Raw genomic sequence first — 17,427 nt, 5'->3', positions numbered from 1 at the left:
TCCAGGTGAGAATGCTGATGTTTTTTACATGTAAATGTGATTTCCTTTTCCTTAGAACTATTCAGTGACTGTTCATGACTTTTAGAACAAATATCCAATTCTTTTTCATTGCAAGTAAATACTATATGGCAGTCCCCTTCCTATTTGTCCAGCTCCATCTTACTCTCAGATTTACTCTCGGCTTCGCCCCATAACACACAGCCTGTGTACACCGTGCTATTTCATGCCTCCTTGCTTTCAACCATGACATCCATAGGTCTGAAATGCATCTGCACTTCTCTCTCTTCCTTTGATTTTCAGAGTTCTAGCCTTCTCTTAAAATTTGGTTAAATATTATCCCTTCTACGATGCATTCCGTGAATCCCAAACCTGTATTACTGGTTTCTCTTCTGTGTTTCCAGAACATCCTGTGCAAATCTTGTAAGATCTATTACAAGAAATCCTTTTCCTTACAGTCAGAGAATCTCAGGGTAAGAAGGGTCCATATGACCTTGTACAACCCACTACACAAGCTTCTCTGCAGCTATTCCTAAGAGGCCAAATCTCTGTGTCTGCACACCTCTATAAATTCACTACATTCAGGGGAAAATCTGCCATTTTAGTAAGGTCTGAAAAGATTTTTCCCCTTAAATTTTGCCAAAATTTGCCTCTTTACCTTAATTTTTCAATTATTGCCATGGAGACATACCAAGATAACACAGAACTTTATTTACCTTTTATCCCCAGGCCTATAGGACTGAGCTTAAATTAACTGCTTAAAACACATGAATTTTTTTTCTACCACATCATACTCTTTCCATGTGATCTCTGTAACTATGAGATTTGACGAAAACCGGACAATCTACTTAGCCAAGTGTCCTCTCCTACTTGGCACGTTTACCATCTTCCATCTGGCCTGGCATTCTCGGCTTAAGTCACTTCTCTGGTTACATCTGTACATAGTCAGGGTCCAGCGTCTCCAGAGGGTCATCTCTCTCACCTTGTGTCCCACGCACTGGATATATCTGATTGGCACCCTGGAAGGTTAGAAAGGAGAAATAGGATCCTGTGGACAGAGAAGAGCTGTGGGAGAGCCTGAGACTGTCCCATTAGGTAAGTGGGTAAGGATGGTCACTGGGGATAAATAAGCTCATTTACAGGAAGGGGAGAGGTGATCAGAATAAAGCTGCAGGGAAGCTTGCTTCATATTGCCATTTTTTTTCCCCCAAAAGCATCCAAATCAAGAAACCTAGTCATCGCTATGTTGTTTGAGATGTTATCAATCAGCATTTCTGAATATGGCTTTTTCCTTAACCCTTTGTGTCTTTTGTCAATTAACAGGGCATTTTCCCTTTCGCTGCCTGATTTAAGTAAGTGACATTCACTTATTGCTGGAACAAAATTACTCAGCACTGACATTTTCAGTCTAAGAAAGAAGTAGTAATCCTCCCTGAATTCCATATGTAATGAAAAATTGATACATTAAAATCAAGGAAGATATTTTACATCATAGTATTACTTACTTTGGGGAAGACGGGTGACATTGCTCAAGTGCCTCCTATAGACCAGGCGCCCCTTAACATCTAAGAAATAGATGCATTGTCCCTTTGTAGGAAGACTCTCGGACTAAGATCCGTATTTTAGTGACCTAGGATTTGTACTCAAGTCTCTGAATACACAACGTGTGTGTGTTTTACATTTTACCACAGTCAGCTCACCCGAATTAAGACACAGTAATTTGACCATGAACACTTTCCAGTATACATACTAACTGAATCCAGGGCGAGTCACTAGAATACTGTCTGCTTTGCTGTAAAAGCGATGGTGCACACATTAGCACAGTGCCTGACATACAGAGTGCTCGCTCTCCATCGCGTTCTGTAGGCTGACTGTGTCAGTGAGGGAGGGCCGTGTGTTTTGTTGTTTGTTAGCTTCAGTTTATGGGCTCTAGTGACAGTGGCTACTTTGATTTTACTCTGACTTGGCAATTAGAGTGTATTTTACATTCCACAAATGTGAGTTTGCTGCACTAAATAACAATTAATTATATAAATCTGGTATAATTACATCTCATAAAATCATCCTTGGTCCATTTAAGTCTACTTAGAACAGGCATGCATTTTACCTCCATCCAAATTTATGAATAACCGAACATGAATTGTGAATAATTACGCCAAAAGGTTTCTAACTAGTTCCAGTGGTGAGTCACTGGAACGTTATGGAGTTCTATGCAGAGCACCAATAAATGTGAATATCCTAAACTGAAAATGTCTAATTATGATTATGTACTAAGTTAGATTCAATTTTACACAGGATTATTATAAAGAAGCAGTTGTCAATGGTTTCAAATAAAAATCATGGAGGAAAAATCAGCATTAATGTCTATTAAGTTGGTGTTTTCCCCTTGAAATTCAGCCCTCTCTTGTTCTAGCAGTGTTAACATCTTTGTCCGGTTCCAGGTTGATGGGAACCCAGTCTAAAATGATCCCTTCAGCAACTCATATTTTTTAGAAAGTTGCATAAAATCAAATTGATATAAATATTTATGCATGTGTTTCAGATACCAGGACATCTCTTTTTTAATCCTCAGTTGAATTTTTCCCAAATGGATTCTTTTTTTGTTTCTTGATCCTTTAAGCCTATCTATAGTCTATGATCAGATTTTGATAAAACAGGCTCAGATACATGTGGATAATTAAATAATTGTGTATAATTTGGAAAGTCAAGGATTGTATAAACCATGTCAAATAACAGACTATTTTTATCCTATCTTGATGCCAGAACTTAGGTCTCAGGAAGTTATTATCTATGATGATGTGGCCATAAATGGAAAACAGCCAAAGTAAGTCAATTTACTGCACTGGTCATCTCTGGTGTTTAACCCATTTCCTGATGTTTTGTTAACTATGGTCAGAGGACCATCTCTTTAGATCCTTGGGTGAAAAGTCAGGTTGTAATACATTGCTTCCACTAGGAATGGGGAACAATGAATAATACAGATGACCTAACAGTGGTAGGTGTTTCAAAACTCACTGGAGCTTTGTTTCTTACTTTTGAATCTATAGACTTGAAACTCATTTCAATACAACACTTACTTAATAACCTCCTCTGGAGGATGGCAAGCACCACCTGGCAGAACCAACATTCTCAAAGCCTAAATAACTCAAATCTATCAAAGTGTTCCTGCTTCCTATCCTCACTACTAGCCACATGCAGGCACCTATTGTTTCTCAGCTGGATTACTGCAATGGCAGAATGAAATCCAAACTGCTTAAGAAGACATAAAATTCATTATTGATACAGCCCTGGCAAACTCTCAGCCTCAACTGTACTTGCCACTCACCCATTATTCCTGTGTTCCATCCATACTGTAGTATCTGGGTAGTCCTTGAACTCATCAAGCTATCCAGCACATCTAAACTTTCATGTTTGCTCCAACCTCTTCAGTTCATCCAACAAATACTTACTGGGCAGGTACTATATGCCAGGCACTGTGCTAAGTGTTGGGTAAAATGCAGTGAACACACAGTTATAATTCCTATTCCTTTCTGGTTGGAGAGATAGATAGATAAATGATGGATCATTAAACATGGGAATCTGATTGCTTTGGATATTCTGAAAGAGACTGGGGATATGCTATGTGTGTTGGGAGGAGGCTGATAGTCATTTTAGGGTAGATATCTGGGAAAAGGCTTTCCAAGGTTAGAATTTAAGAACGAAAGAATTGTTCTGCCCATAACACACTTTGCCATGCTTTTTGCTAGGCTAAGTATTTTATCCTTTATTATTTAAACCTGAATTCAAATTTTGCTTTCCCCAGGAAGCAAAAGCTCAGAGAGCTTTTGGGTTACCTATTTTGGGTTATGTACCCCTTTTTATCAGAACATTCTTTTCACAGTTGTATTGGTCTTATTTCTTCCCTGTCTCCTCCTCTACATGGAAACTTCCTGAGGTGGGGCCTGGGCTTTCTAATCCAATGTATCATGTGGCCTCATACCAAAAGATAGTTTGTTAAATTGGTTAATGAAGAAAGACCTGCTTTCAAAAAATTTGCAAAATGATTTATGGTCAAAATAGGCAGACATTTCCATTTTTAGGGGATCCAGAAAGCCTGTGCCAAGCTGAAGCAAGCAAGGATAGGAAACATTTTGTCAGTTGGAGACTGGGGATTGAGAGAGGGAAGTGAGGATGATTTGCTGTGGGAGAGAGGAGGGCAGCTGTGTACACGAAAGACGTGTGTTTGGGAAGCTTCACTGGACCATGCGGTGCATGATCAGGAAACTGGTGTCATGAGCAGGAAATGTTAACTTGGCAGGAGATGGAGGAGAGCACTGGAATATAAAATTGGAGTTGTAAGAAAACAAAATGTGGCCACACTTTTTGGTGGAAAGACTTCATATTAAAAGTGAACATTTTGAAAGCTTTTTTGATTGGTGAAAGAAACGAACTTGGAATAACGCCACCACAGATCAAGTGGGAATCGCCCTTTCACAGGTGCCATTCTTATGAGCCAAGAATTTGGTGTTTAAAAGTTTATATTGGGGGAATAACATGTAATATAGTTTGAAATAGAGGTATAATAACCTTATGAAGAGCATTTTATAACTGATACCATTGTGAATGGGGTGAAATTATTAAAGGAATGACTTTGGTAAAGCTTTTATACACAAGCAAAATGTAGTCATTACATTTCTACATAGTGATCTGTTTTTAGCATATAATTTGTAGTCCTCAAGACTTTCAACAAAAAACAGAAGTCCATCCTTACCAAAAAAAAAAAAAAAAAAGAGGCAGAGACACAGAGGTTAGGTTATTTGCCCAAGCTCATGTAGCCAATAAGGATTCAAACCCTGGCAACTGGGCTCCCAATCCATTCTCTTCACTGAAGCACTAAGCTAATTTCCTAGTGATACTTTATCTTGATCTTTCATGATCTTTATCTTGATCTTTCTATTAGTTAGTATTTCCCTAGTATACATTTTTAATCTTTTTTCTGATTTCCATATTCTTGTTCACTGTGTCTTGTATACATATAGCTGAATTGGCTTTTAAAAAAATCTAATATAATGACCTGTCTTAACTCCTACCTTGCCCTTGATGTAAAGTTTAATCTTCTGAAATATCATGGTGCTGACAGCACTTTCCTCAGGACAGACTTGTCTTCTACGCTTGCATATTGCTTACGGCCCTATCTAGTTTCAATTTGTTTGCTGGGGGTTATTAGAATATAGTATGCAGGACTTACTACAAGGGCAAAGCATAGCAATTTGTTAAAAACAAACAAACACAAACAACTTTTATCCAGGACCTAGTAGTTCTGTATTGGGAGAGCCCTATTTATAGAAAATTCTTTTGCCCAACTGCCAAATAGGGCTTCCCATGTGGCTCAGTGGGTAAAGAATCCTCCTGCTGCAAGAGACACTGGTTTAATCCCTGGATTGGGAAGATCCCCTGAAGGAGGGCATGGCAACTCACCCCAGTATTCTTGCCTAGAGAATTCCATGGACAGAGGAGTCTGGTGGGTTGGAGTCCATGGGTTCACAAGAAGTCAGACACGACTGAGTGACTGACACTTTCTCTGCTGAATAAGGGAGTCCAGAACTATGGGCAAGAGGACAAAATAATTAGTCACACTTTAGGAAGAGTAACTCGACCTAGACCCTTCTGCAGAAAGCTTTGGAGGGAAGGTTGGATGCAAAATATTTATTAGAATATTATTAAAGTTGCTCAGATGAAAAAGTGATCAAAATGTGTTCTGAGATGGTGATAAAAATGAAGATATTGTATGATTAAATGATACTTACCAAGTCACTTAAGCCTATCGAAAACCTGACCAATTTCTGTTTCATGTGATGCAGCATATCCTCTGTAGTATGGCCTCAATGAATCAATTACTAAAGACATTTGTAGCAGATGGAACACTAATGGAAAAGAGCACAACTGGGATGAGAAGGGAGGCGGAAGGTGATGCCCGAGGTCTTGTAAGCATGGGTAGTTTGGATGTCATGTCCTGGCAGGTGTTAGGTTGAAGAGATGCCTAAACAACTCTGGATTAAATTGTTGCTAGATAATCCAGACCTCTGCTTTTCATCTCCTTTTGTTCATTAGAATTTCTCCTAAAGAGTCACCAAGGAAAGGAAGAAGGGGGGATCTTAAAAAGGACACTGGAACAGCTTCTGCAATCTGGTACTAGTGGGGCCTATGGCATGTCATCTTCTCTGAATCTTAGTTTCTTAACCTATGATATGACAAAAACGCTATCCTTGTCCTGTCAAATTCATTAAGCTCTCTAACTAGATCCCTATAAAAGCTAAAACAAGTTGCAGAGAGGCAAAGAGTTGACCATAATGGTCACATGGCTAGCAGCGGTAAAAAGTGTTACGACTTTTCCAAAAGAACAATATGGTACTATGTATCTACAATGCCCAAACCCTTTCTGTAATTCTGCTACAAGCAATTAGCTCTAGTAAAAAATAAAGGAAACATTAAAATTATATATAAAATGTCTATCTCAGGGCTGTATATAAAAAGAAATGTTTAATAGAACCCAAATTCACCAGGAATATTAGGCAACATGACCACTTAAGTGTATGTAAAATAGTTTCCAGTGACATGGGTAAATGCTTTCACTATAATTGAAAAATAGCAGAATGCAAAATTATATATACAGTTTTGATCACAATTCAGCTTCTAAAAGTGCTTAGAAAATGTTTAGAAGGAAATTTGGACCTTTGAGAGGTCAGATTATGTTTAATTTGTCTCTCTTACAGTTCTGCTTCCATTTTTTTAAATACTCAGGATACAGTGCTTTATAATCAGTAAAGAAAATAAGCTGTTCAGTAGGCATTTGCTTTGCCTATTCCCTGCCTACATAGCTATGCTGCTGCTGCTGCTAAGTCGCTTCAGTCATGTCCGACTGTGCGACCCCATAGACGGCAGCCCACCAGGCTCCGCCGTCCCTGGGGTTCTCCAGGCAAGAACACTGGCTGCTGCTGCTGCTGCTAAGTCGCTTCAGCCGTGTCCGACTCTGTGCGACCCCAGAGACGGCAGCCCACCAGGCTCCCCCGTCCCTGGGATTCTCCAGGCAAGAACACTGGAGTGGGTTGCCATTTCCTTCTCCAATGCATGGAAGTGAAAAGTGAAAGTTAAGTTGCCTAGTCATGTCTGACTCTTAGCGACCCCATGGACTGCAGCCTACCAGGCTCCTCCATCCATGGGATTTTCCAGGCAAGAGTACTGGAGTGGGGTGCCATTGCCTTCTCTCACATAGCTATAGCTCCTTCCTAACAAGTCCATGCATGAATTCTCACTGAACACTTCCTCTTTGCCTAGCATTGTGATAAGTTTGTAGTAGATACATCTGGAATTCTTGTCTGGATCCCATCTTTTGTGAACCTAAAATGGAGAGATAAATGAGTGAACATTAGACAGGTAGAAAAGTAATTGCTGAGCTCCTTGTTATAGACTCCAAAGGCAATGAACGTTGAGCAAAGAGTGATGGGAGATCCCTAGGCAAGTCCTGGAAAACCTTTTATACAAGATCCCTAAGCAAGTTCTTGAAAGCCTTGGCTAAGATGCGTCTTTCTATTTTATTGAACTCCAGTTGACTACAATATTGTGTTAGTTTCAAGTGTATAGCACAGTGATCCAGTTTATTTTTTTCTGATTATGTCCCATTGCAGGGTATTATACGGAATATAATTTCCTATGCTATACAGTATATCCTTGTTGCTTATCTGTTTTATGTATAGTAGTCTATATCTGTTAATTTCATATTCCTAGGCTGCATCTTTAATGCTGGTTAGATGCTGCATCCTTGATATTCTGTTAGACACCTGGACCATAATCTGAAGGGAATGGTGACACAGTGTCACTAAGAACTTTTAAAATTCCTCTGATATAGTATCCTTGTAGTTCTAATTTACCCAGTGAAGAATTACTGTGTTCTGATGTGCAGACACCACATACATACAAATGGTTGACAGAGGAAGGGTTAGTTTTGCTCACATCAATGATGAACATATAAATTGCCAACATCTGCTGGATCATTGAAAAAGCAAGTTTCAGAAAAACATCTGTTTCTGCTTTATTGACTACACCAAAGACTATGACTGTGTGGATCACAATAAACTGTGGAAAATTCTGAAGGAGATGGGAATACCAGACCCCCTGACCTGCCTCTTGAGAAATCTGTATGCAGGTCAGGAAGCAACAGTGAGAACTCGACATGGAACAACAGACTGGTTCCAAATAGGAAAAGGAGTATGTCAAGGCTATATATTGTCACCCTACTTATTTAACTTATATGCAGAGCACATTATGAGAAATGCTGGGCTGGATGAAGCACAAGCTGGGATCAAGATTGCCGGGAGAAATATCAATAACCTCACAGATGCAGATGACACCACCCTTATAGCAGAAAGTGAAGAAGAACTAAAGAACCTCCTGATGAAGGTGAAAGAGGAACGTGAGAACGTTGGCTTAAAGATCAACGTTCAGAAAACTAAGATCATGTCATCCAGTCCTATCACTTCGTGGCATACAGATGGGGAAACAGTGGCAGACTTTATTGTTTTGGCCTCCAAAATCACTGCAGATGGTGATTACAGCCATGAAATTAAAATATGCTTACTTCTTGGCAGGAAAGTTATGACCAACCTAGAAAGCATATTAAAAAGCAGAAATAGTACTTTTCCAACAAAGGTCCGTCTAGTCAAGGCTATGGTTCTTCCAGTGGTCATGTATGGATGTGAGAGTTGGACTATAAAGAAAGGTGAGTGCCGAAGAATTGATGCTTTTGAACTGTGGTGTTGGAGAAGACTCTTGAGAGTCCCTTGGACAGCAAGGAGATCCAACCAGTCCATCCTGAAGGCGATCAGTCATGAGTATTCATTGGAAGGACTGATGTTAAAGCTGAAACTCCAGTACTTTGGCCACCTGAAGCGAAGAGTTGACTCGTTGGAAAAGACTCTGATGCTGGGAGGGATTGGGGGCAGGAGGAGAAGGGGACGACAGAGGATGAGATGGCTGAATGGCATCACTGACTCAATGGACATGAGTTTGGGTAAATTCCAGAAGTTGGTGATGGACAGAGAGGCCTGGCGTGCTACAGTCCATGGGGTCCCAAAGAGTCGGACACGACTGAGTGACTGAACTGAACAAGTGAAGAAACATTTTGAAGCAGCAGGCATGATCAAAGACTGTAGACTTCGTTGTCAAGCACACTTGGATACAAAGCCACTAGGTTCAAAGTACTGTTTCTGTGACCATGATAAGTTACGAAGATCATCTATTTTCCACTTTGTAAAACGTTATGAAACACTGATTGTTGCAATGCTTCCTGTAAAAAACACATTAGTTAAGATATGTGAAGTGCCAAGCGTAAGACTTGACACACAGGTGTTCAAAAATAGTTTCTTCTGTAACACACTCTCCACTCTTTGCATCCTTTTCTGCTAAACACATCCTTTCCTGTCTCACAGTGAGGGTCCATTTTATCATTCATGTTCTATAGGTGAAGAAACTAAGGCTCAGAAAGGAGAGAAAGTATGATTATAAACAAGTTGATCTCTTGCTTCTGGCTTCAAATTTGCTTTTTTTTTTAATTTTTATTTTAATTTTATATTGGAGTACAGTTGATTCACAATGTGTTAGTTTTGGGTGTATAGCAAAGCAATATGGTATATCTATTATTTTTCAGATTCTGGCTTCAAATTTGGATTGCCACAGATCAGACGTTAGCATATCTGGGAGCCAGATATGGCCACCACTTGTTTTTGTGAATACAGTAACAACAGCAATGTCAAATTGTTATGATAGATAGCATGGCTTGCAAAGCGTAAGATATTTACTCTCTGGCCTTGCCAGAGATTATCAAAACATACTTCTAGATGACTTTCTAATTTTTTGGTAAAACACAATTGCCCAAAAAGTATTGATGGTTCCATGAAGACTTTAGTTCAGTCTTAATTTACTTGCACAAAATATTTTTCTTCTTAGTGATGAACTTAAAGGAAAGTCTTGGAAGCTGAAGTTTTTGACATTGAAAGAAAAAAAGAAAAAAGGTGCTAAAGAATCGGAAAGGTAAGCACACAAGCGCACTCACACCACAGCTTTTCTGTTGCAGTTTACACGTCTTACTGGCTGTGTGATCTTGTCAGGTTATTAAATTTGATATTTGGATCCTCATCTACTGAATGAAAATATTAACATCTATATTACAGTACAACAGAGAGGATTAAAAGAGAAAGAGAATATGAAAATGTGAGTGTCACACACATTTATCATTCCTGCTTTTGGTAGATAGGGAGCAAGAAAAGAATTCTAGCCATCATTTTTTATCAAAGGATGAAAAATTTCCCGTCTTCCTCTAGGCTGTAGGAACCTTTTCCCTGTAAGAATGAACTTAAATAATATACCATTTAGAACTTGAATGATGCCTTGAGAAGAGAAACTGGGTATCATATAGCAAGGCTGATTTCCCTAACGTATTGATACAATATAATTCTAGTGATCACTACATTAGTGTTAGAAATAAAACAATGTTTTATTGACTCAAGATCTATCCTTTATTCATGTGATTCAAACTCCTAGGTGGCTGTGGGGGGAGGTGATGTTTTTTTACTATCCCTGATGGTGACTTACTGCTCTGTGCTTCAGTCTTCTCAGTTGCTGGGATCTAGGGCAGGAGCTGAGGCACTTTAACTAATGTCTTGGGGAAATCCTTGTCTAAACAGTCACTGGGCTGAAAACACTGTATGGTCTGTCTGCTCTGGGAAATCTGTCTAGAAAAGTCCTAGAGGGGCACCCCAGAAGAAATCAGACATCAATCTATACCAAATTTAAACTCAGAGGATGGCATAGGGTGAGGATGGCCCTTCTCTAAGTTTTTAAGTTTAGACTTGATGTAATTTACTTTTCCCAAGTTGGAAATATGTATTCAAGACTACAAAAGCATCTTTCTACCTTAAACATCACACTTCTACATTTTATTGTTCAGTCACTCAATCATGTCCAACTTGTTGCAACACCATGGACTGCAGCACACCAGGCCTCTCCATCCTTCACCATTCCCCAGAGTTTGCTGAAACTCATGCCCATTGAGTCAGTGATGCTGTCCAACCATCTCATCCTCTGTCATCCACTTCTCCTCCTGCCCTCAGTCCTTCCGAGCATCAGGGTCTCTTCCAATAAGTCTGCTCTTCACATCAGGTGGCCAAAGTATTGGAGCTTCAGCTTCAGCATCAGTCCTTCCAATGAATATTCAGGGTTGATTTCCTTTAGGATTTACTGGTTTGATCCCCTTGCTGTCCAAGGGGACTCTTAACCATCATCTCCAGCACCACACTTTGAAACCACTGATTCATCAGTGCTCGGCCTTCGTTATGGTCCAACTCTCACTTTGGTACACCACTATTGGAAAAACCATAGCTTTGACTATATGGACCTTTGTTGCAAAGTGATGTCTCTGCTTTTTAATACGCTGTCTAGGTCTGTCATTGCTTTTCTGCCAAGGAGCAAGCATCTTTTAATTTTGCATAGCATAGCAAAACAAAATTCCAAGAAATGAAATATCAGTGAAATTTTTTACTTTCCCCATCTCCTGCCAAAAACAAGCTTTCCTCAGTCCATGGGGTTCTCCAGGCAAGAATGCTAGAGTGGGTTGCCATTTCCTACTCCAGGGGATCTTCCTGACCCAGGGATCGAACCCACATACCCTATGTCTCCTGCACTGCAGGCGGATTCTTTACCCTCTGAGCCACTGGGGAAACCCACTATTTTAATGACTATACATAAACCATTTTAGGAAACAATCTTCAAGTGCTTTATTTCTTACAACAAACTGATATTATAGTTGTTTTCTTCAACTGAGTAATTTGAAAATGCAATACTGAGTTTAACATTATTCCTGTATATTGATGTATCCATTTCTATGCATTCTTTGTTCCTTTTCAAATGATTTTTTTCCATAACTTACTCTACCAATAAGTAAGGATTACTTTTTTAGTGTAATTTTACTGCAACCCTTTTTTTATCCCTTTATTAATCAGGATGATGGCCAGTTCTCAGAGAAGTTTGAGGGCAGTTTCCTGGTATAAAGGCATGGAAATGACAGCCCACCTTCTAGGATATTCCATGTAGACTTTGAATGTTATATGCAAAAGGACAGCTGCAAAGGGGGGTTGGGCCGGATTATAAAATAGCCTGTGTACAACACAATGGGACCTGACTTTATCTTACAGTAGAGGCAGCAGAGACAGACAGGAAGGCTTTAAGAAGGAGAGTGATATGATCAATTAAATTTTAGAAAGATGACTCTGGAGGCAGGTATACAGATGGATTTGAGAAAGAAGAGGCAACAATAAGATGGTATAAAATTATACACAGAATTATACCTGAATTTATCCTGGAGTAGAATGAGTTTATAGCTTTGGAAGCTTAAAGAGTTTTTTATATATAGTAACACTTAACCCTACCTGCACCTTTCTTGCCATCTTCTAGGAGTTTCTTCAAAACCAAGAAGCAAAATTTACAAAAGGACAGGATGAAAAGAGAAGAAAGACTTTTTAGAGAAAGATTCAAGGTATGTTCTTCTTTGAAGGTAAACATTAACAGAGAAAGTAAAAAAATATTTTTTTAAATTCTGTTAAGTGTGGTGCACATCTGTCTCTCTGGGACTGTCATGATCTTTGATTAAACATGTGATAGGTTAATTTTTCCCCATACATTTCTGTATTATCATGCCTTTGTACATGCTATTTCCTCTGCCTGGAAAAACTGCTAAGTTGTTCTTTAAGACTCTGTTCAAATGTCATTTACTCTTCCTTAACTCCTTGAGCCAAAGAGTGTGTGTGTGTGTGTGTGTGTGTGTGTGTGTGTGTGTAGTCTGAACTAAAGGCTTGAGTCCCTTTTAAAGGACAGATTTTTGTCTTTTTCAAGTTCCCCCTTAGCTCCCAACATAAAAGTGGATACACTGAATGATTAAACAACTCTGTCACTGAGTCCATGGAGCATTTTCTGTATTTCCAAGGTTCACACACTCCTCCCTTTTGATTTCATGTACTGTCACAGTGAGAATTATTAAGAAACATATATTGAACACCTCCCATGTACCAGACACTGGATTGAGAGAGAGTTATACAAAGCTCTTCATGTCATGACCTTCGTCTTTCTGGTTTTATTTCTCGCCATTTTCCACCTTGCACTTTGTGCCTTGGCAACACATTGTGCATCGCTCTGTTTCTCGAGTGAACATCCACCGCATCCTTGTCCCGCTATTTCCTTCCTCTAGACATTGACGCGATCCGTTCCACTGTCCAGTGTACCCTTGCTGCTTCTCCATCTGACTAGCACCTGTTAATCTGTGATGACCTAGTTCAGGCATCTCCTCTAGGAACTCACACTTGCTGATGAAAGAAATTACTTTTCCTCTGCTGCTGCTGCTAAGTCGCTCCAGTCGTGTCCAACTCTGTGCGACCCCAGAGACGGCAGCCCACCAGGCTCCCCTGTCCCTGGGATTCTCCAGGCAAGAACACTGGAGTGGGTTGCCATTTCCTTCTCCAGTGCATGAAAGTGAAAAGTGAAAGTGAAGTCGCTCAGTCGTGTCCGACTCCTAGTGACCCCATGGACTGCAGCCTACCAGGCTCCTCCATCCATGGGATTTTCCAGGCAAGAGTGCTGGAGTGGGGTGCCATCACCTTCTCCAACTCTTCCTCTACAATACTTTATACCTGAGCAAACCTCTAGCTTATCACAAAACATTAGCATTATTGCAATACATGTTCATCAGTTAAACTTTGAATTCCTGGAGGACAGGGGTTATATTATGTATCATGTCCATGTAGTGAGACCTAATACTGTATAAAAATGTTTTTGGACTCAACTTAGGAATAAACACAAATTCTTCTTAGTCATTAATACGTTCTGCTTGAACCAAGCTAATTTAGGTTACTAGATCTATAATATGAAATTACTTACTGCAAACCATGATGTTCTTTGCTTAGTTGAAAAACGAGTGTGTAACAATTACTTGTTGAAAGGACCCTATGTTCCATCTAGTGCTTTTATTCACCACTGTATTTCTGACGCTCTCATAGGCAGCAGAAATTCCCATTCTCTTGAGTCCATTCTTCCCAATCACCTGTGGTGAGTCTCCTTGATATATCATTAAAAAAACTATACAGTTTCAATAATTTTTACTCATCTCAAATCACACCCAACCAAAATATTGGGTGCTTCATTTGTGTCAGGCATTGAGGGTGCAAGGATGGATAAAATTGCTTCCCGTTTTTATTTTATGAGACAATATGTTGATTAAATGTCATCATGGGGTACATACAAAGTGCAGTTAAAACAGTAAATTATACATGGCAGTCATGAAAGCCTTCATGAATAGTGCTTAAGAGAAAAAAAGCATTTCAGGCAGAGAAAACAGCAAGCGCAGTGGCATGGAAATATGGAAGGTACACAGTGCATTCAGAATTATCATATAGCTTGATGAAGCTTCAATGAAGGGAAAAGAAAGAGGGGGGGATGGGAATAATGATGTGCAAAGGACCCTAAATGTCAAACTAAGAAATCTGGGTTTGAATGAAGAGTTTTTAGAATTTTATTTTAAGAAATCAGATTTGCATTTTAAGAAATCATTGTGAACAGTGGTCTGGGAAGGGTAAGATCAGTTAGGAAGCTATTACTCTGTTAGGCAAAAGAAAAACCTGTCTTGTGGATTAGATCACATTTGGTACCCATCATAATTCATCATCCAAATCCAGGACATTTCTGAGGGGAAGGAGGCACACTTAATCATTGTAAGTATTTATAACTAGAGACATTAAATATAAACAGAGACTATCCTGAGTAAAGGAAGATGTGTGGCTACCCTAATTTAGTGAAATAGACATCTGCAAGTATAAGCTACATATTCTAGAACTTTTTCCAATAAGTGGATTTCAATACATTAAAAGGTGGTGTACCTGTACATGGACAGGTTGGCTAGTTAATAACACAGGAAAAACAAACAAACAAACTCTCCTAAGGCCAGAAATCGAATCCCTCAGTTGTTCCACAAGTGTTTGTCTTCAACCACAAAAGGATAGTGGGACCTGCTCCCAAACACCATTCCTAAAGTGAAAGTCGCTCAGTCGTGTCTGACTCTTTGTGACCCCATGGACTTAGTCCATGGAATTCTTCAGGCCAGAATACTGGATTGGGTAGCCTTTCCCTTCTCTAGGGGATCTTCCCAACTCAGGGATTGAACCCAGGTCTCCCACGTTGGAGGCTGATTCTTTACCAGCTGAGCCACAAGGGAAGCCCAAGAACACTGCAGTGGGTAGCCTATCCCTTCTGCAGGGTATCTTCCAGACCCAGGAATCAAACCGGGGTCTCCTGCATTGCAGGCAGATTCTTTACCAACTGAGCTATCAGGGAAGCACACACCATTCCTACCTCTTTAAAATATGTGTGCTGCAGCTATTAATACATGTATGCAAGAATATATGAGCCCACTAGAGAGGAAGGGTGGAAAGAGTGCCATCTGGAAATGCAATATATATAGGAACATTATAAACTCTAAAGCCCTACACTACACAAAGAGGTTTTCTGTTTCCCTCTTTTTGTAACTTGTCCTTTCCTGGGTTTACTGATTGGCTTCATTACTAGAACAATTAATACACCATTCACAATACTTAATTTACACCAATGTTACCACCTTTTCTCCTCCCAGAATTCCTTCTAACTACAATTCGATAATGGGTATGAAAACATTTTGAAAATATGATCTTACCAAACAAATGTAAAGGTTGTGATAATAAATAAATGTACTTTTATTTCTTTAAATAACCTTTCTTTCCCTAAATATCTTGCTATTTTCTTTTTCCTTAGACATTAGTTAACAGATATCTGGCCTCTTGAGTTTATTTTGAGGTTACCATAGTATGTCTTCCATTAATGTTATAATGAAAAAATAAATCTATGCAAACATATTCTGATTACTAATTTTTTATTTCAGTATGACAAAGAGATTACTGTCATCAACACAGCAGTGGTGTGTTCCAATAATTCAAGAAATGGAATATCTGACTTGCCAATAACCCCTGGAGAAGAACTAGATGTCATTGATATCACTGAAGAAAATCTAGTGATATGCCGCAATTCTGAAGGCAAATGTAAGTTACTAGGTTATTGCCCGTAAGATTTCAATCACTGCTTTTGAAAAAAACTCAAAAGCATTATAACTTTCAGATTAGTAATAGTGATTTTTATTTCTATAGATGGATATGTGCTAATTGAACATCTAGATTTCAAGTAAGTGGTTTGACTTTATACTATAAATCAAATTCTGAATACTTAATACATTACTGTGTACATGAGTCTCAAGGAAAGACTATTGCATATATGTACTTCAGGCAAAGTTTGTAAATATGCAATGCTCTATTCTACAAGGAGCACTTCCCTGGTGGCTCAGATGGTAAACAATCCGCCTGCAATGTGGGAGACCCAGGTCCAATCCCTGTGTCAGGAAGATCCCCTGCAGAAGGAAATGGCAACCCACTCCAGTATTCTTACTAGAGAATCCCATGGGCAGAGGAGCTGGCGGGCTACAACAGTCCATGGGGTCACAGTCAGACACAACTGAGAACTAATTCTTTCTTTCTTCTATAAAGATTACTTGGAAGAGTAATTTTTTTGTCTGCCACTCCTGAGTATGTTATCAGACTTCTCTATAGAGCATATTTGTAAACATTTTAAAGGAGTATAAGAATATTAAACTGAATAAGAAATCCTCCCCAAATCTCTTACTCTTCCATGGGCCTGTATTTCAAAGTGTTTGTTTATTTCTCCTTTTTTCCCTCAGGCAACAAGTCTGATCACCTTAGAGAGATCAAGATCAAATGGTATGGTCTGCTCAAGTGTGAACTAGTTCTAAGGTCTCAAGGATTGAGAAGATGCAAGAAAGGTTTAACAAGGACCTAGAAGAAATAAAAGAGAGTCAATATATAATGAATAATGCAATAAATGAAATTAAAAACACTCTGGAGGCAACAAATAGTAGAATAACAGAGGCAGAAGATAGGATTAGTGAATTAGAAGATAGAATGGTAGAAATAAATGAATCAGAGAGGATAAAAGAAAAACGAATTAAAAGAAATAAGGACAATCTCAGAGACCTCCAGGACAATATTAAACGCTGCAACATTCGAATCATAGGGGTCCCAGAAGAAGAAGACAAAAAGAAAGACCATGAGAAAATACTTTAGGATATAATAGTTGAAAACTTCCCTAAAATGGGGAAGGGAATAATCACCCAAGTCCAAGAAACCCAGAGAGTCCCAAACAGGATAAACCCAAGGCGAAACACCCCTAGACACATATTAATCAAATTAACAAAGATCAAACACAAAGAACAAATATTAAAAGCAGCAAGGGAAAAACAACAAATAACACACAAGG

The 17,427-nt window shown here is 39.1% G+C and overlaps 1 protein-coding gene and 1 long non-coding RNA gene across 9 annotated transcripts in view; one reads left to right on the top strand and one right to left on the bottom strand.

Annotated features, from left to right (window-relative positions):
* The window catches only part of FYB2 (FYN binding protein 2), a 123,367-nt gene extending 106,256 nt beyond the window's left edge, over positions 1-17,111 (top strand). For 5 of the 8 annotated variants that reach the window (XM_086390183.1, XM_086390181.1, XM_086390185.1 and 2 more), the window contains 6 exons: positions 1,321-1,349; positions 2,761-2,821; positions 9,979-10,062; positions 12,481-12,562; positions 15,986-16,142; positions 16,832-17,111. In XM_086390183.1, coding sequence (XP_086246309.1) covers positions 1,321-1,349; positions 2,761-2,821; positions 9,979-10,062; positions 12,481-12,562; positions 15,986-16,142; positions 16,832-16,950 — 532 coding nt within the window. In that variant the 3' untranslated portion in view covers positions 16,951-17,111. Of the gene's footprint in view, positions 1-1,320; positions 1,350-2,760; positions 2,822-9,978; positions 10,063-12,480; positions 12,563-15,985; positions 16,143-16,247; positions 16,282-16,831 lie in introns of all 8 variants that reach the window. The other 3 variants (XR_015160061.1, XM_086390182.1, XR_015160062.1) reach the window with 2 other exon arrangements.
* Positions 669-5,573, bottom strand: LOC147375427 (uncharacterized). Its single transcript, XR_015160066.1, has 2 exons — positions 5,455-5,573; positions 669-1,016 (listed from the first exon to the last, which is right to left on the bottom strand). It is a non-coding gene; the product is annotated as an uncharacterized LOC147375427 (long non-coding RNA).
* Positions 17,112-17,427: the final 316 nt, after the last annotated feature.

The sequence above is a fragment of the Bos grunniens genome, chromosome 3, assembly GCF_055505025.1.
Source record: "Bos grunniens cultivar Pamir isolate PY7600 chromosome 3, Bosgru_T2T1.0, whole genome shotgun sequence".
NCBI classification, from domain to species: domain Eukaryota; kingdom Metazoa; phylum Chordata; class Mammalia; order Artiodactyla; family Bovidae; genus Bos; species Bos grunniens.
Note: the sequence above shows the minus strand (reverse complement) of the source record. Positions and strands in the feature narration are given on the sequence as shown.